The sequence below is a fragment of the Heterodontus francisci genome, chromosome 15 (assembly GCF_036365525.1).
Source record: "Heterodontus francisci isolate sHetFra1 chromosome 15, sHetFra1.hap1, whole genome shotgun sequence".
NCBI classification, from domain to species: Eukaryota; Metazoa; Chordata; class Chondrichthyes; order Heterodontiformes; family Heterodontidae; genus Heterodontus; species Heterodontus francisci.
The window spans coordinates 27,221,336-27,241,709 of NC_090385.1; the positions used below are offsets into that span (position 1 = coordinate 27,221,336).

General features: G+C 38.5%; 1 protein-coding gene across 2 annotated transcripts in view; it reads left to right on the forward strand.

Moving 5' to 3' along the window:
* Positions 1-20,374, forward strand: part of LOC137377556 (transmembrane protein 164) — a 136,959-nt gene extending 116,585 nt beyond the window's left edge. The window contains exons 6-7 of one of the 2 annotated variants that reach the window (XM_068047296.1): positions 15,832-15,992; positions 18,458-20,374. In XM_068047296.1, coding sequence (XP_067903397.1) covers positions 15,832-15,992; positions 18,458-18,461 — 165 coding nt within the window. In that variant the 3' untranslated portion in view covers positions 18,462-20,374. Of the gene's footprint in view, positions 1-15,831 lie in introns of both variants that reach the window. The other variant, XM_068047295.1, reaches the window with a different exon arrangement.

Here is a 20,374-nt window from a genome sequence, read left to right on the forward strand (position 1 = left end):
ACAAATCTCCCACAAACAGCAGTGTGATAATGGCCAGATAATCTGTTTTTTGTGATGCTCACTGAGGAATAAATATTGGCCAGGGCACCTGGAATAACTTACCCTTCTCATCTTCGAAATAGTGCCATGGGATCTTCTACATCTACTTGAGCAGCCAGACGGGGCCTCAGTTTAATGTTTCATCAGAAAGACAGCACCTTTGACGGTGCAGCATTCCCTCAGTATTGCACTGGGGTGTTAGCCTTGATTTTTGTGCTCAAGCCCTAGAGTGGGACTTGAACCCGGAACCATTCCGAGGCGAGAGTGCTACCAACTGAGCCACAACTGAAACTGGTAAACATTAGTTCCACTGGAGATGAGAAAAAGAAGCAAAGAAGATGGATATTTGTTTTGATTGTAACTACTCATTGTCCAAGCTTCCTTCTAAAATCAAACAAGCAAGAGTTATTGCCCTGCTCAGATAAGAGTTCACACATGCCTCTAAGGTAGAAGGTTGTGGGTCCAAACCCCTCTCCTGACACTTGAGCACATAATTTAAGGTGACACTCCAGTCCAGGTACTGTAGGAGTGCTGTACTGTCAGAAGTGCCAACTATCAGAAGAGATGAAAAAGTGAGGCCCTGTCTGCCCTTTCAGGTGACTGTAAAAAAAAAAAATCCTATAGCATGTTTGAAGAAGAGCAGTGGAGTTTTCACCAGTGTTCTGGCCAAGATTTATTCCTCAATCAATATCATCAAAACACATTATCTGGTCATTATCACATTGCTATTTGTAGAGCCTGCATGTGAGCCAATTGGCTGCTGCATTTCCTATATTCCAAAAGTGACTATATTTCAATAGTACTTCATTTATTGGAAAGTGCTTGAGGATGTTTTGAGGACCCTGCACCCACATGGAGATGGTGAGTGGAGGAGAGGGAAGGGAAGAATCTAAGAACATGCACACTTTCTTTGTTCTGTCGCTTTCAAGTCAATGTCTATGAATGCTATTAGGCAGCAGTATTATCCTAGCTTCCATATAGTGTATGAAAGGGCTTCATTAGAATACAACTACTAGTCCTATCATTTTATCTCCCATTATGATGAATTACCTGGCCTTTATTTGGTAAGAGCTCATGCTGTTGTAATTGAAAGCCCAAAGTTTATTAGATGCGGAATTGCAGTTACAGATATCTGCTCCTTCATTCAGTATTTTAGTGCATTGCAGCATATTAGAGAGTAACTTTCCAGTAAGGCATTGCCTGGGATTGTGACCTTTTGGCAAAATGTTGCTGCATAATGCAGTCATAATAAAAGCAAAACACACAATATATCATTGTTACGGACAGGTGAGAGATGATGGGGATGATTTCCCCTTTTCCACCTCTCAAATGACCAAAGATGGCTTTTTTTTTAAAGGTGTTTTTTCTAATCCCGAGTGCTTTACTTGTCAAGAACAGACAAATGACAGGTTTTCTCGTAAGTTGAAAAGAAAGATCACTGTTTGTTATACAACACCCGAAATATACTCAACAACACCCATTCTCTCACTCATAAGATATACACACACTCGAGAAAAGATAGATATTATGAACATAATGTGCCTTCGATCTGATGATTTTAAAGAGTTCTCTGTTAAACTTGTTTCACCCCAGTGGTGAAGACTTGAAACGATGCAGGCCTGTAATCTTTTCCCAATTTCACTGAGGAAAGATTTGAGAGGTTTAAGAAGATGGATGTGCTGTTGCAGACTGCTCTTGTCATATTCCAGCCAAAGGTCGATGGCAAAGTCCTGGTATGATTTCTCAGGTTGGGAGTTCAAGGCAAAACTCCAATCACTGCCTACATGTAGTTTGAAACTGGTAATCTTAGACAGGGTCCTTTCCCTTCGATGTCATAGATGGATCTCCTTTGTCTGCCCAGAATATACCTTTTATTAAAGCTCCTTATCAGAAACTTAGTTTCTGTCATGTGACCATAGTTTCTCTTTTCATTGTACTCATAAATGGTTTCTGATGGTGAGGCCATTGTCAGACAAGAGTTGGGGTATCATTCATCCTCACGTAACCTTGATAAAGTAGGGCTTTTCACACCCATTCTTTGGAAGTTGAGTTTGGAGTCCAAAAGTCTGTGACAGTATTGTCAACCCAGTCAATTGGAGAGAAGCAGCCATTACCACAGAAAGGATCATTTACATTTTAATAATTTCTCAGGGATGTGTCCTGAAAGGTCATTTTGTATTTTAATGACTTTTCAAGACTTGTCCAGACAGGTAAATTAGCTTGGGGTTCTTGTACTTCTAAGTGTATTGGTAGTAAAGGCAAGGTCACTTGATCTCTTACTCCATTTTGTTTACAAGAAAAGTGTCTGTTTTGGGTTTACTTCATAAGTTCATTTTATAGTTCATAAGTTCTGATTGTGTAAGCATGACGTCATTCATCTGTTTCAATATTTCAAGGGCTGATGAACCCTCCTATTGTCAGTACAAGCACATGCTTTTCTTCATGTATAAGAATACTTCCTGCATTCCCAGTGTTATTATAAAATAGATCCAGTCTGATGAATAGTTTTATTTTCCCTTTTTTGCTCTCTTCAGAAGTTTTGCTGGAGCATGGTTGCATGATGTAGAAGGCCTTAGATAATCTGTTCATGGGGCCACTGTTGTCGAGTGAACCTTGACCGTGTGTGTTAGCAGGCTAAACAACCAGGCAGGACATCAAAGCCAAGTCCAAACCTCTTTTCACTGACATCCAGGTGTAATTTCTGACCGGATGGCAATTAAGGTCCTGAACCCTGGCTGACTTTTTTTTCCCTTCTTTCCCTGCTCCAGGATGCTGAAGTAAGTTTTTAATATTTCCAGCTTCCAGCTTTGCCCTGAGAAAAATATTTCATAACAACAGTCTTAAAATAACTTAATTTTATTCTTGGCAATATTTTCAACTGTCCTTGAAGATTTAGCTAAATTTATACAGCTGCAATTAACACCACAGACATGAGCAATGTATTATTTAATTAATCTTTCTGATGATGGTATCACTGTATTGTAGCTCTAACACCAGAAATCAGCTAATTAAAATTTTATAATTAAAAAGAATTGATTTCCTGACCAGTAGCACAACTGATATTCCTCCAGGGTTGACATTTACAATGAGGACAGGCTAAACAGGTTGTTCCCACGAGCAACCTGTGATATAGTGACAAATGTAGCTGTTCCAGCGGTAAGTATAACCAGTCAAGTCAGCGAGCACAAGAATGACATACAGAGGGGAGCGCAAGAGGCATAGAAAGGGGACAAACAGGTCATTTTCGGGTTGACCGCCTGTAAGTAATGGGGTTTCGCAAGGGTCAAAGCTTGGGCCTCAGCTATTTATAATCTATATCAATAACTTAGATGAGGGGACTGAGTCTAACGTATATAAGTTTGCTGGCAATACAAAACTAGCTGGAAAAGTAAGCTGTGAGGAGGACACAAAGGCTGCAAACTGATATGGACAGGTTAAGTGAGTGGGCAAGAACTTAGCAGATGGAATATAATGTGGAGAATGTGCAGTTATCTACTTTGGTTGGTAAAATAGAGAAGCAGAATATTTTTTAAATGGTGAAAGGCTGGGAAAAGATGGTATTCAGAGGAATCTGGGTGTCCTTGTACACAAATCACAGAAAGTTAGCATACAGGTACAACAAGCAATTAGGAAAGCAAATTGAATGTTTGTCTTTATTACAAAGGGATTGGAGTATAAGAATGAAGAAGTCTTACTGCAATTATTTAGGGCCTTGGTGAGACCAGACATGGAATGCTGTGCATAGTTTTGGTCTCCTTGCCTAAGGAAGGATATACTTGCCTTGGAGGGAGTGATTCCCGGAATGAGGGGATTATTCCACAAAGAGATATTGAGTTGACTAGGTCTTCATTCCCTGGAGTTTAGAAGAATGAGAGGTGATCTCATTGAAACATATAACATTCTTAAGGGATATGACAGGGTAATGCTGGAGGATGTTACCTCTGGCTGGGGAGTCTAGAACTAGGGTCACAGTCTCAGGATAAGGGGTTGACTATATAGGGCTCAGATGAGAAATTTCTTTGCTCAAAGGGTTCTGAATCTTTGGACACTATCCCAGAGGGCTATGGACGCTCAGCTGTTGTGTATATTCAAGAATGAGATAGCTAGATTTTTGAACTCTAGGGGAATTTAGGGATATGGGTATAGGGCTGGAAAGTAGAATTGAGGTGGAAGATTAGCCATGATCTTATTGAATGGCAGTGCAGGCTTGAAGAGCTGAATGGCCTACTCCTGCTCCTATTTCTTATATTCTTATGTAAGAAGCACGAAGAGAAAAAGGGACCAAGAGAAGGAGAGTTACACAAGGGTGGGAGAGTAAAAGACAGTTGGACACAAAACTTTGAGCTGTAGAGGTAACAACAAATGTGTGTGCCTGTATGACAGAGGGAGAAAAACAGCAGGACCAAAAGAATGGATGGTGATGACAGAAAATGAGAAGAGATTGAAAAAAGTCTCAGACACATTACAGGAAGAAACACAGCAAGAGAAATTTTATTCTAAATTTGCCTGAGCCATGCCATAAAAGACCAACTTCATAATAATCCATTGGCCATTGTATAATTGTAATGCTACTGTTACAAACTGCATATCATCTGACTTGCCTTGAGCAATGCTATGGGGGAACTTCCAGTCATAAAGTTAAAAGCATACAAAAACATATGAGGTACACTATAAATGGATGAGATTAGATATTGCATGTAAAGGTTTTAACTGTCTATCTGACTCCAGATATTATACTCTGTTTAGTTGTGATTCAGTGCTGTTTCATACAATCTTTTTAAAAAGAAGACAGATTGTCTGCAGGCAGAGCTCAGTCTGAACATCTCTATAGCTTAATGCACTTAAGATATTTTGTCTATTGTGAAAATTATATATATATATATATATATATATATATATATATACTTTTTGAATTTGACCCCATGTTATTTTTAAATGTCATTGTTGTCAGACACTGCATAATTTAAAATGTCCCCAGGGTTTTTTGTAAAATTTGGTGTAAGGGAGTAAAGTGACAAAATGCAGAGGCAAACCATTCAATTCGAGAGATGACTTAAATCTCCTAATTTATTTAGTTTCTTGCATTTATCTTTATTCTTGTGCATTTTAATTAACAGAATGTTGCTGTATTGTTTTCCTCCACTAAACATCATTCTTGAAGGCAGTTCTAGGACTAGGCTGTAATTTAAGATATAGTTGGTCATCCTGCCCGCTATTTAGGATAACGTAGCGTGCTTTTGTTGTTTTCTGTTTCACAGGAAGCGTTATAGAATTAGTTAAAGTCTGGAAATAACATCTCATTTAGTCATGTACTATGCAAAATAAACCAGCCTCTTAATTTTACACTGACCTAATCTCACCAAAGGGTTTGTAAATTCCACATTCTGGGAGATTGGAGAAATGTACAAGGGCACATGTGAAAGATATAGTAGCAAGTTCTTATGACACTGGGATGTACTGTTTCATGACCCTGGGTTACACTGTAGTTATATGTAGTTTTAATATGCATTGCAAGTTAACTCTGGAGTGCCAGAGTTGCTGGTTCCACTTCTAGAAATGAATAGTGCTACGGAACCCAAGATAAAACCTATGGCCATCTAGACATGTGTAACACCTACCTTCTATTCAATTAGTTTCATTTTAGTTTTAAGGGACGTCATTGAGAACATTGCAAATGGTGTAACTATAATCTTCCAAAGTTCTCTCAATTCAGGAACTGTTCCTTTAGATTGGAAAATTTCACATGACACTCCGCTATTTAAGCAAAATGAGAACGAAACAGTTGAATTATGGTCCCGTTAGCCTAAAATTTGCTGTTGAGAAAATGCTAGAATCTATAATCAAGGATAGAGTGACTGAATACCTTGAAAATTTTCACTTGATCAAAGAGAGCTGGCATGGACTTGTAAAGGATAAGTCATGTCGAAAGAAACAGATTGAATTTTTGAAGAGGTAACTAAAGAAATACATAGGGGATTCTCTATGGATGTTACTTATATAGATTTCGAGACGGCATTTGTAAAAGTGTCTCATTAAGAGACTATTAGCTAAAGTTGAAGCTTATGAAATTGGAGGTAAATTATTGACCTGGTTAGGAAATTGGCTGAACAACAGCCAGTTTGTAAGTAAGACAGTAAGGATAATGGGCAGGTACTCTAATTGGCAAGGTGTGACTCATGGTGTTCCAGAGGAATCTGTGTGAGGCCTCAACTATTCAACTTCGATGAGAGAGCATGCTACATAGCCAAGCTTACCGATTTTATAGTGATGGGCAGTATTGTAAGCAGTGTAGATGGAAGCATAAATTTACAAAACTATTAATAGATTTATTGAATGGGCAAGACTCTGGTAAATAGATTTCAATGCAGGCAAATCTGAGGTCATCCACTTTCGACTTGAAAAGGATAGAACAGGGTATTTTCTAATCGATGAACAGCTAGGAACAGTAGAAGTCCAAAGAGACTTGAGCATCCAGGTACATAGGTCATTAAAATGTCATTGACAGGTAAAGAGTCTAATCAAAAAGGCTAGTGAAATGTTGGCCTCTCTATCTAGAGGACGAGAATACAAGGGGGTAGAAGTTATGCTCCAGCTATACAAAGCCCTGGAACACTCTGTTAAGTTCTGGGCACCAAATCTTGGAAAGGATATATTGGCCTTTGAAGGAGTGCAGTGTCGATTTACCAGAATGATAGCTGGACTCCATGGGTTAAATTATGTGGAGGGATTACACAAGCAATGGTTGTAATCCCTGGAATTTAGGAATTTAGAAGGTTAGGATGCACTTTGATGGAAGGTTTCAAGACATTAAGCAGAACAGATAAATGGATAGGGTAGATAGAGAGAAACTATTCATGATGGTTGGAGAGTATAAGACTAGGAACATAGCCTAGAACATAGAGCCAGATCTTTCAGGACTGAAGTTTGGAAACACTTCTACATTCACGGTGGCAGAAGTTCGGAACTTTCTTCAGTAAACAGCAATTGATGCTAGATAAATTGTTAATTTCAAACCAAAAATAGATTTTAGTTAAGGTATTAAGAGATATGAAGCAAAGGCAGGTATATGGAGTAGGCCAAAGAATAACTTTCTTATTGAATTGTGCAACTGGCTCAAGGGCTAACTGGTCTACTCCTGTTCCTGTGATATTATCTGGGATTGACTTCCTCCCTACCCGTGTAATTTAAATGATTTTCTATCTACCTGAATGTTCCGTGTAAGGTTATTGTGTTAGCTGTGGCTCAGTTGGTAGCATTCTCACCTCCTGTGTTGCAAGGTTCTGGGTTCAAGTCCCACTCCAGGACTTGAGCCCCAAAATCAAGGCTGCCACACCAGTGCAGTAATGAGGGAGGGTTGCATTGTCAGAGGTGCCGTCTTTTGGATTAGACGTTAAACTGAGGCTGCATCTGCTTGCTTGGGTGGATGTAAAAGATCCTGTGGCACTATTTTGAAGAAAAGCAGGGACATTATCCCTGGGGTCCTGGCCAATATTTACCCCCCAATCAACATCAAAAAAAAAATTATCTGGTCAATTGTCACATTGCTGTTTGTGGGAGCTTTCTGTGTACAGCTTGGCTGCTGCCTTTCCTGCATCATAACAGTGACTATACTTCAAAAAAAGTACATTGCTTGTAAAGCCCGTTGAGGTGTCTGCTGGTCATGAAAGGTGCTATATAAATTCAAGTCTCTCTTTCTTTTGCCTTCTTTTGGTGCAGTCCTTTTCTCCTATACCAGCCCTTTTTTCCCCCCTATACCAGTCCTCATTGTCCTGAAAATAATTCCATTACTTATAAAAGTAGCATTCTTCTTTTCACATCAGATTGCCAGCCACCTGTTTACATTCTTTGTTTTTTTTGGTGAACTTCTTTCCTTTACCAAACACTGGAAGTAAACCATAGAATATTACTTTGTTACCCCTGTGTTCTGAGTTTTGAGGTGATTTTTGTGGATGTGTGACTTTTTACACCCCTAGGTTATTTCGTTCAATGTCACATACCCCCAGTGTCATGTTCAATCAATTTCCTTGAATTTTTAATGATCTTATTAGCGCAGACCATGATGAGCTTAGATCATTTTGATACTGTGAAAAATGTGTAAAGTTTTTCAGCCACTCAAGTACATCATATAATTTTAATTCTATTTAACACTCCAGACAATGGGTTAGAAAAAAACACTAATAATGTTGAATGAATCAAATACAAAATTTCAGAATTATTTCCACCTGCAACCATTATAGTACTTGATTTTTTATTTGCCTAGATTGCACAATCTATTGTATTTATACAGTAAATGAAATAAGGATACTGGCTCCATGATGTCCATTAGTTCAGCAATCTATAAAATCACAGCAAGTTGCAAGTAATAAATGTCTCAAATATGAAGCGTTTCAGACAATCTTCCCTTAAGAACAAATCTGCATTTATATTGTACCTTAACACATCTGTCAGACCTCACATAGAATGAATTACTTCAAAATTATTGTTCTATGGATAAATAGTGACAGCCATTTTTACACATCAAGGAGTCTCAAACAGCAATGATATGAATGTTCAGTTAATGGTGGTGGGGTGTCTGAGGGAGGAATGAGAACCAAGTTGTAACTGTTTTTCAGATGATGGCATGGAGTCTCTAAATCTCAGCAGAACAGGTCTTTTGCCTAACATTTCATCTGAAGCATTTCTTTAGTTTTGCATTGAATTGTCAGTCTAGATTTATGTTAAAGTCCCAAAGTGGGCCTTCAACCCAAAACCTTCTGACTCAGAGAAAAAAAAACTACCAATTAAGCCAAGCTTTAGCAACTTCAATTAAAAGCAAATGTGAATTTAGCCAACTGAAAATCCTGATTTAATATTTCACTAATAGCTCCTGAGAAATAAATGAGGTTGTAGAGAGCAGGGGGTTCACTAAACTTTAATGAATTTCTCTTGACAATCTGGAGAGATGCCCCTGAAGACTTTGGAGATTTGAAATGAACATAGCGACTAGAATGAAGATATCAATACATTGTCTCAGGTTAAAGATTAAGTGTATTGATTTAAGAGATAGCAAGATCACAAAATAGGTTTGGGCCAAAGAAACCTTTTAGCTCTTTGGATTTCATGTTTCCAGGATATCTCCCATTAATGCATCTTTTTTTTCTAAATGCGTCTAAGGTCTTAGCCTCAAGCACCCTTCTTAATAACTTGCTCCAGCTCATAATTACCCTCTTTGCCCAGGTTGCAAGGCATCATGCCTACCTTTAGATTTTCCCTTGTAGTAATTGTAAATGATTTTTATGATTATGTCACAGATCACATAGGATACTTTCCCTATTGGTGTCAAATCAGCTCTACTCTATACTGTACCCTACCAGTTCAATATGAAGGGCACACCCCGGGGCTGCTTTGCTGTCTATTTGGGTCCTGTATTGCTCTAGGACCAGCACCAGTCTCTTCCACTTCACTGTGGTTTTAGCTAGATGCTGGACTTATTTCTGGGTGATATCAGCTTCTAGGAGGTCCTTCACTGCAGTATTTTTCCCAGATGTTCTTGGCCTTCCTTATTTTCTTTGCCATTTGGCTACCATTTTGTTGCTCGGCTTGATAGTCTGGAGCACATGACCTAACCAACTGAGAAACTTCTGCGTTGCTAGTGTCTGATCAAGGCCTGTACAGGTCAGGAACAGCAAAACTCCATCATTAGGCCATACAGTTTACTTATGAGCATTTCAGCTACCCAGTCCACTGTAGCCTAAAAGCATGATTGCCTCTGATGGTAAATACTGACTATTACACAAACATGCCATTATTCGCTATTTTGGTTGAGTACTTCACGTTGTTTACTTTGCTACTTTCTTACTGACTTCAGAGCTGCTGTTGGCAGCAAAGTTAAAAGTGTACAAGCTGGGCACGGTTCCTCCCTGTCTCCGAGCTTTTCTATCTACTCATGCGGTGTTACATGCAAACATTCTATCACAAAGTCACTTTAGGACCACATCCACTTTTATAGTGCATGCACACACTGATCTGTTGCTATATACAGAAAATTAAATATAGCATCTATGTATAGTAAGTATAGAAATATATATTTGTGTATATTTTGCATGTCTGAAAACAGATGTCTGTTTTCATTGCAATAAATGTGAATCTAGGTTCACTCAACATAACTCATAAATGCATCAGCTTTTAACTATGATTCATTGTAAATTAGTAGTACCTTTATATCTGTTAAAGCCTCTAAATGCTTGCTGGAATAATAGCAACAGAAATTAAGTACTGGCACAGAAAACAGTCTAAAGAACATGGAGTTATTTCTAGCTGTGTAGATGCAAATCCATGTAGTGCGGATACTCACTAACTTCAGGTTAAAAGCAAAAATCCCAACCATTGCTTTGTGCAAAGGCTACTTAATGTTGTAACCTATTGGACTCCAGCATGGTGGGATGCAAGTCTGTAACTGTGATTCTCCAAAGGGAACCCCTGATTTCATGTGGAGATCAGATATTTCCACAGAAGAAAATGGGGATAAAACCCCTGTCGGGCAAATTCTATTCCAGTTGGGCCCTTTCACTCGTGGGATGGAAGCTAGAATAACTCTGTGCTCCAATACAATTAGTTAGCTGCCTTTTGCTGAAGAACCCAAACAAGAAAAGATGAACAGTGGCCCCTAGCTTTGTCAACCTCACACAGTCAATTAGGATTTGAATGGAGCATTAGAGACAAATGGTAACTGGAAATATTTCAAAAAGGGAGATAGAACAAATCCAGGAACTAAAGACCAGTTAGCAGAATGTCATTGGTAGGAAAGGCATATAAAAATCTAGAAACCAAAAATATAATAAAGAAAAGTCAGCAGTGACTTCAAACAGATGGACCCATCTTACTGCATTTTTTGAAGAAGTAACAGAGTAGACGAAGCTAATGCAATAAATGTAACATAGGTGGACTTTCAAAAGGCCTTTGATAAAGTACCACATAATAAACTCATGACTGAAATCAGAGCTTGAGGAGTCAGGGTATAACTAGAAGAATTGATAACAAACTAGCCACAAAACAGAAAATGGAGAGTAGAGGTTAAGGATAGTCACCGTGACCAGCTGCTACAAGTGGTAATCCCCAGAGATCATTTCTGGGACCACTGTTTACGATTTACAAAAATGGTTTGGACTTGGGAATGTGAAGTACAATATCAGAATTTGTGGATTACACTAATTTGGCAGGTATAGTTAATACTAAGGAAGACAGCAGAATGGGTGTGTAAATGACAAATGAATTTCAATATAAGTGTGAGCTGTTGCATTTTAGTAGGAGTAATAAGGAAGCCACCTTCTTCTTGGAAAGTAAGACTCTAAATGGAGTAGCGGTGCAATTGGACCTAGGGTTACAGCTTCACAAATCAGTAAAAGTAGCAAAACAGGTTAACTAAGCTTAAAAATAATGCAAACAAACCACTGGGGTTCATTTCTGGATGAATAGAATTCAAAAGCAGAGAAAGGTTAAGCTTGTACAGAGCCTTGTTTAGACCACACTTAAAATACTGTGCACAGTTCTGATCTCAATCTTACAAAAATGATGTAGAGGCACTGGAGAAAGTGCAAAACAGTTTACGCAGAAGATAACAGAATCAAGAGGGTACAATTACTGGAAATGACTGTAGAGGCTGGGACTGTTCTCCTTAGAAAAGTGAAGACTGGATAGAGTCTGGTAAAATTATTATGGGGCTTAATAGAGTAGATGATTCCACTTGTTGGCTAGTCCAAAACTGGGGGCCATAGATATAAGATAGTTACTAATAAATCCAATAAGAAATTCAGGAGTGTGTGAATGTGGAACTCACTACCAAATGGAGTAGTTGAGGCAAATAACATAGATGCATTTAAGGCAAAGCTAGAAAAGTACATGAGGGAGAAAGGAGTAGAAAGAAGGGGTGAGAACAGGTAAGATGGGAGGAGGCTTGTGTGGACCATAAATACCACCATAGATTCATTAGGCCAAATGGCTTGTTTCTGTGCTGAAGAATTCTATGAAATCTGCACCACCATAGATTATGATTGTGAGCATATATTGGCCATATTATGAGCATCAGTGGTGGATGAGTAGCAGTTTCCTCCAGTTAAACATTGGTAAGACTGAAGCCATTGTCTTCAGCCCCAACCTCTATGCTCTTGACACTGATTCCATTCCGCTTGCTGATTATTGTCTCAGGCTGTGCCATACTTTTCACAATCTCAGCATCATATTCAACCTAAAGCTGAGCTTCTATCTTTCCGTCACAAAGACCTCCTACTCCACCTTTGTACATCGGCCATCGCTGCCCTGCATCAGCCCATTTGACACTGAAACCCTTATCCATGTCCTTTTTCTCTAGACTCAACTGTTCCAATTCTCTCTTGGCCAAACTCCCATCTTTCACACACACTAAATTTCTGCTCATCAAAACTCTGCTGCTTATGTCCCATTCACCTATCATCCTTCTTGTTATTGACCTACGTTGGTTCAAGAATCCCCCATGCTTTTCTTTAAATCCCTTCAGGGCCTTGCCCCCTCTTTATCTCTGTAGTCTCCTCTGACCTTGAAACCCTGCTTCCATTCCTCTGAATGTAGCCTTTTGTGCATCCCTTGACCCTACCATTGCCAGTCGAACCTTTAGCTATCTAGGCATCAGTCTCTGGAATTTCCATCAGCTCTCCAGCTTACTCCACTGCTTAAAACCCACTTATATGAGCACGCTTTGTCACTTCACCTGTCTTAATATCTCCTTCTTTGGCTCAGTGTCCATTATGGTTCTGTTTTACATGGTTAAAGGTGCTATATAAATGTAAATGAGTCTTGCAGTCTCAGTGTCCTAGTGTATGGAAATTAAAATGTGTATTTCTGTTGTGGCTATTTTTCATTGTGATATTTAAATTCACTGCCATTGATTGCCAACAGGAACAGTGATTCAAGAATATCCAAGGAGTGTAAGCATAGCCACTCGCACAGAGTAAGACATTTGAATTGTTGGGATTCTGTTTTACTCAAGACAAGACTGCAACCATATCCATATTCTATTTTCTCAAAATCAATTATTTGTAAACCTATTCTGAATAGGCCTTAATATAACAAAGCAAAAAATAGAAACAAAATGCTGGAAACACTCAACAGCTCTGGCAGCAACTGTGGCCGGAGAAACAGAGTTAACGTTTCAGGTCATTGACCTTTCATCAGTTCTGATGAAAGGTTACAGACCTGAAATGTTAACTGTTTCTCTCTGTACAGATGCTGCCAGACCTGCTGAATATTTCCAGCATTTTCTGTTTTTATTTCAGATTTCCAGCATCTGCAGTATTTTGCTTTTATTAAAACAAAAAAATAGACTGGCATTTATATAGCACCTTTCGTGACCTCAGGACATCCCAAACTGCTTTACAGTGAATGAAGTATTTTTGAAGTGTAGTCACAGTTGTAATGTAGGAAGTGTGGCAGCCAATTTGTGCACAGTAAGTTCCCATAAACAGCAATGAAGTGAATGGCTAGATCATCTGTCTTGGATGGCGTCAGGTGAGGGATAAATGTTGGCTTGGACACTGGGAGAACTCCCCTGCTTTTCTTGGAAAAATGCCATGTGATATCTTTGAAGTCCATCTGGTTTAATGATTCCTTTGAAAGGTGGCATCCCCAGCTGTGCAGCACTCCTGCAGTACTGCTTTGGAGTATCAGCCTAGATTCTGTACTTAGGTGCCTGGAGTTGGACTTAAACCCATAAGTGAGAGTACTAGTACTGAGGCAAGGCTGACAATTCATATCGCTCTATGCCTTAGTGTGGAAAATTTGGTGATTAATATAATTAATGTGCTGTTGATTTACAGAAATGGGAGAGAGCATTAAATAAAGAAAAAGAAAGACTTTTATTTATATAGTGCCTTTCATGACCTCCAAATGTTCCAAAGCACTTAATAACCACTGAGGTACTGTAGTAATGTAGGAAACATTGTTGTAAAAACCCATCTGGTTCACTAATGTCCTTTAGGGAAGGAAATTTGCTGTCCTTACCTGGTCTGGCCTACATGTGACTCCAGATCCACAGCAACATGGTTGACTGTTACATGCCCTTGAAATGGCCTAGCAAGCCACTCAGTTCAAAGGGCAATTAGGGATGGGCAATAAATGCTGGCCTGGCCTGTGACGCCCACATTCCCATGAAAGAATAAAAAAAACAACAGCTAATTTGTGCATAGCAAACTCCTACAAAAAGGCAATGTGTTAATGACCAGATAATCTGTTCTAGTGATGTTGGTTGAGGGATAAATATTGGCCAGGACACTGTGAGAAACTTCCCTGCTCCTCTTTGAAATAGGGCCTTGGGATCTTTTGGTCCACATGAGAGCAAACTTAGTTTAACCTCTTACCTGAAAGACGACACATCTGATGGTGCACCACTCCCTCAGTACTGCACTGGATTGTCAGCCCAGATTATGAGCTCAAGTCTGTGGGGTTGATACAGGAAGGATGATTCCCCTGGCTGGGGTGTCTAGAACCAGGGGACTCAGTCTCAGAATAAAGGGCAGGCTATTTAGGACTGAGATGTGGAGGAATTTCTTTACTCAGAGGGTGGTGAATCTTTGGAATTCTCTACCCCAGAGGGCTGTGGAAGCTCAATCATAATGTTTAAGACATAGATCGACAGATTTCTATATATTAAACATATCAAGGGATATGGGAATAGTGTGGGGGAAAATGGTCTTGAGGTAGAAGATCAGCCATGATCTAGTTGAATGGCAGAGTAGGCTTGAGGGGCTGAATGGCCTACTCCTGCTCCAGTTTCCTATGTTCCAATGAGTGGGGCTTGAATCCACAACCTTCTGACTTAAGACATGAGTACTACCCACTGAGCCAAGGCTGACAGTAAAGAGGAAGGGAAAAAATACACCTGGAATCTGCTGCACCTGCAGCTCATCAAAGATTTCCAAAATTACCATGTTACAGCTCCCGGTCTAATCTGAAGTGCTGGACCCTTTTGATGTCAATAGAGCCAATCAAGAATACAGGACATTACCTCCCTGTAATATGGGGTCATTGGACTGAGGGGACAAAAGTTTTGTTACTTTCATTTGGTAATTCTGATGTTTTTGCTACTGGTTGAAAAAACTGATCCAATAGATTTTCTCTCTGCACTCATCTCAACAGGCTCTCCCTTTCTAGAATAGGCACTCTCCCTTTCAACTCGGGGTCTCTTTCTTTACCCTTCCTCTAAAACAGGCTCTCTCTCCTCCCCATCAATGGTGTCTAACTCACTCTCTTTCTCTGCCCTACTCAACAAAGTCTCTCCCTTCCGACTGGGTCTGTCTTCCTGCCCCATTGGATGATGGATTACACACTTAACTCGAGTCCATAGACCACAATACATCAAACCAAGGACACTGTATTCTAGCTGCAAAATAAACTCCCAATCTGACAGGACAATCAAGTACAAGGCTGTAAAAGTTCTTTTAAAAAAAAAAAAATCATTCATCTATATTCCAGAGAGGAAGAATTCTTTAAACAGAAGCTGCACACCCTTGATTTGCTGCTCTGGTAAGTTCTTAGTCAAAACTGATGACTATGAAGAGATCCTTCAAGCAGGAAGCTGCTACTGTGTAAATTATTTGCACGTGGTGCTGTTAAGAATAACTCTGCTGAAGGATGTAAAACAGGAATCTCTTCTCACTCCTCCACACACAATGTTTTACTAAACTGTTTTTCTCTGTCTTGCTTACAGCTCACAAAATGATCCACCGTCCCTTGTGGCTGCTTTTGGTGCAAACATAGCTTTGACCATTTTGTTTTACTTTTAAGGTCACGGAAGTTAACCTGAACAACATGCTTTGTCCTGCGATATCCGACCCTTTCTATAGCTCCTGGTATCGGGTCTGGGCATCAGGACATCAAACATTGATGACGGTGACGCACGGAAAGCTGGTCACTCTCTTGTTCTATGCAGCTGCTCCTGCTCGCAGGTACCTAGTGGATATGGTCAAGCTGCCACTGAAGAAAATAATTTGAAATATTGCAGCAGATCCTGCCTGGCAATGCAAATTATTTAGATGAATGTTTTCAACTGAGATAACCTTCCTTGATGGCAGAAGATTTAGAAAAGTAGATTTAAAAAAACAATTTATTTTAATGGCTGCAGCCAGTGGCAAAATGGTGGCCTTAAGGGATCTTTATCTGAAATGGTTTTGTACTTTTTTCAATACACAGTGAAACCCTTTACACTGAAATTGTAAATCTTAGATCAAATGAACAAGCTCAAAAAGGGTCATTATACAGATACAAAGTGATCTGCAGTGAAAGGTACAGGAAAGAGTTGGGGCAGATTCTTCACTGTCTTCTCCCTTTTCTCCCTTCCCATGTATTGTCTCAGTCAAACGTGATGTCATCCAATACATTCCCACCCAAATAGCTTTGATTATTCATTTGAAATAAGATGATCAATTAGATGGATCATGAGCCTCCATCCAACCCATTGAAAATATTAAAGTTATTGGGTTTAAGGAAACTAATGGAAATTGATTCTATTTATACACCTTTTTACTCACCCGGTTAAATTGATGAAGCTAATTTATTTAAGTATTATATAAAAATGCTGCAGAAATGTTGCAAGATCACAGGGTCTAACTGTGCAAGGATGTTGTATTTGGAGTCGAGCTGCATATTCACTCTGCTTGCTCCATCAATGAGGTTTACTATTTTTAGGGGTGTGATGTGTCCATCGTGTCCTAGGCAGGAGACTGGACAAATAACTTGATCCCAGGCTTCAACCAACAGTGCTCTTGACTTAGCTACTGGTTGGGATGGTGTTTTCTCGCTGTAGAGAATTGTCTGGTTCCACATGGCGTTTCCTATAGATGGCAGGACTAAGACCAAAAGCTTATTCTAAAGAACTTGCATCATGAATACATACTACCCATTCGAAGCCCCTGTTTACTGTTCCTTATCACTCCGTTTTTAATTCCCTTGAGTTGCATTTACACAATTCCAAAGATTTTGAGAGCCAACAAAGGCATTGTTTCCTATTGTTACATTACTTCAATTTCCCAGATTGTTCACTTTAAGTGTATGCTGCAAGCTGGATTAGATAAGTTTCAGTGGGAATACGGCTATAGATAAAGAACACTGAGGTGTTTGGAATGATATTCATATATGTATGTATATATGCCATGGAATTATTCAAAGATCAAAACTTGTAATGTAGTTACTACAATTAATTTCTATTGTGAAATGTGAATAGTCTCGTAAATCTTGTCTTAAAGAAACAATTCTAATAGTTCCTTGTGCTTTAATGTGTTTGTCATCAAAAATTTAAATACCTTCTAATGTGGCATGTATCTAGTTGGCCAGGAACACTATCCTGGTTATATAAGTAAAAGTTGGCTTTGTGTGTATAAAGGCAACCTTAATTAAAAACGTATAATACAAGGAAGTCAAAAATTTTTTAAACCTTTTTCTTCCACTATTAAACATTCTTAAAAAAAAAAGTTGTTTTATCCTATTAATAAGTCTGAAAAAACTGTCTTATACATAACAAAGGTATTTAAGGTTGTACTGATATAGAGAGGAATATTCACTTTGACTATGGGGGGAGGTTTGTCTTTCTCCCCAATTTGGTATTTTGTATTCCTTTTCAAACATGCTAGCAGAAGACTCTGGTGGTGGGGGGTGAAGTAGATTGAGTAATAATCAATGTTTGACTGTCTTCTTAGGTCAACTCCATTCCTTGTCCTATATCTACCAACTATCATTTCCCCTTAATTCTTCATCCTCCACTCCACTTGTTGCAAATCATTTCCACTCTCCATTTCAAGAGTTTCAAGTAGTTTTCTTTAAGGGTCTATTGTTTTGTCCTCATGGAAATCCTATGTCCATGATCTTGTCACTTCCCAAATTGGGCAAGTGCAATTTGACAAGAATAAACTTCACTTCCACTGTGAAAACCAGAATTATCCAATGAGCATTAGAGAGGTTCAGTGTTGGAAATAGTTTGAAGATAGATGAGTTCAAACTAACCTGTAACTCCCTCTCTCTTCAATTTCATCTGTGCATCATGATTCCAAACGAGAGTAATTTAGAATTTCTTGTCGTCTAAGTAAAAGTTAACATAAATGTGTTTCAATATTCAAAAATAGATACAGTTGGAAGCCATTTGTTTGGAATTGAATATTTTTGTACCGTGATTATTGTATATTCTGTTGTAACCTTTTTGTCTTTTCAGCATAGAGATTGGATTTAAAATATATAACTCAAGTCTATACAAATTGAGTATATTTATGTAGTGTATTAATATTTTCTGCCCTATCCTATATTTTTAACCCATGGACATTCCAGTCCATGAATATTTTTATCATTGGTCAATGTTGCTTCACGGGTAATGCAGTAGAAAACACATTGGAATATGAGATTGTGTCTTTCCTCTTTCTTCCAGATAGGTTTTGTCTCCCACCAATCACCTTACTCAGATTACTGAAAAAGCAGCTCACCTGAAACCTATTGTTGTGAGGTCAGTCCTCTACTGAGAAAGTTTAACGCTGTAACTTTGCAGCTGCCTATCAATGTAATGTTTCTTAAAAAAAATTAAATTAAACTTTCCCCCAATGGCTTCCTGGTTTCCAGCTGTGTCCTAAAGACCGTAAGGTCCCAGATCTGATGTCTGATCTGTGCTATTTGCGGATTTCAACCAGAGTAACTGTGGCATACTACCACTGGGATCCCCAAACCTGGACGAGGAAGTGGGGAAAAAAGTCACGATTGTCATTCATCACTATTCATTGATCTTCCTGGGATGTGTACACGCACAGATATCAGATGAGGACAAAGTTGGACTAGGCAGTGATGCCTTCTATAGTTAAAATAGCTTGCTCACATTCACTGGGCTGATATTTCCTAAGAGCAAAAATGAAGATGAGAAGGTCAGCCACCTATTAATTGGGGAATGGTGCTTGCACCAATTGGATTTAAGAAGGGGAGGGTGAAAACAAAATGAAACAATTTTAAGTCCTGGCATTACAGTACATTTTCTATTCACTAATGTCACAGCATTGATAAAATTTTGGGATTTTAGGACAAGAAATATTACACTCCAGAACCTACACCTTTAATAGATGTTGTATTTATTAAGCAGATTGCCAGTATAAATCTAGATTCAATTGAGTATTAAGAACACAATGGTAATATTTAAATATATTATTCACAAAGTAAGGCTCAATTAGAACTTGACCAGCCATATGTGGTGCCATAACAGTAAGGGCTTCTGTATAAGTAATAGGGTGGTTGAAGAGTCAAAAGTCATAAAGAGAATGTATTTATTGTAATGCTCATGATTTTATAGGGGCAAGGGATTAAAAAAGAGAGGTAGATCACATTTTGAAAATTATTTTTGTATGTGCCTTTAGGGTACATTGTTGTAAAATGGATTGTTTTACATTGCATTTAAATATGGCATCTAAAGAGAGACTCTGAAGACATTCCAAATATTACAGTAAGATCTCTACCTAATATGAGGGTTGCAACAAAGCTGAAACTTTTAGCCAATAGGTCTTATTGCTGATTGCTAGTAAAACCATAAAGCAATGAACAGCAGAGATGAAGTTGTGGCAAAAGTGAGAGCTGCAAGCTGTACAACCTAAGCTTTGATACTGAATTTTCCCACATTTTTATAAGAGTTTTTGTAGAAATTGTCCAATATCTTCACAATCATGTGGCCGCCTTAAATATATCTGCAAGCCATTCAGCGGTATTGATGTTCCAACTCAGGGAGCTGAAGAACTGCCTGGAATCACCTGGTCACTTATACTGAAAATAAGATGAATGTAAAGATGCTTTTTGTTCTATTGCTATTTATTTTCTGGTCACTCCATTTTGCTGATTTTTAGCTGTGTAATTCCAATGTGCAAGGAAAAGACTAACTTGTGATACAATATTTCCATTTGAAATATTAAAATGTATCTGTTTTATCAAGAGGCTGCTGATCTTTCATTCAAGACAAAGACTTTAGTAACTTTGCTCAGAAGGTTTGAGTGTCTCAGCTGAATGATTTGGGTGTACCAGATATCCCAATGGGATAAAATGACTTCCAAATTTCAAGTTTTTAAACAGCAAAAATAACAAGACAAATTCCTGGTAGTTCTGGTAATGCCATATATTTTAATTGAGGTGTGCCACTTGTGTAGTTTTTATTTTACTACTTGCTTCATGCTGCTTTTAAAAAAAAAAAAATTATAAACTGTTCTGTCAGTGTAATGAAACTACAAAGTTACTATTGGAAGCATATTTTATCACAAACTGCACATTTCTGGTTTGCTTTGTTTATATGTTTATAGAAGTTGTTTAATAAAAGGATAAA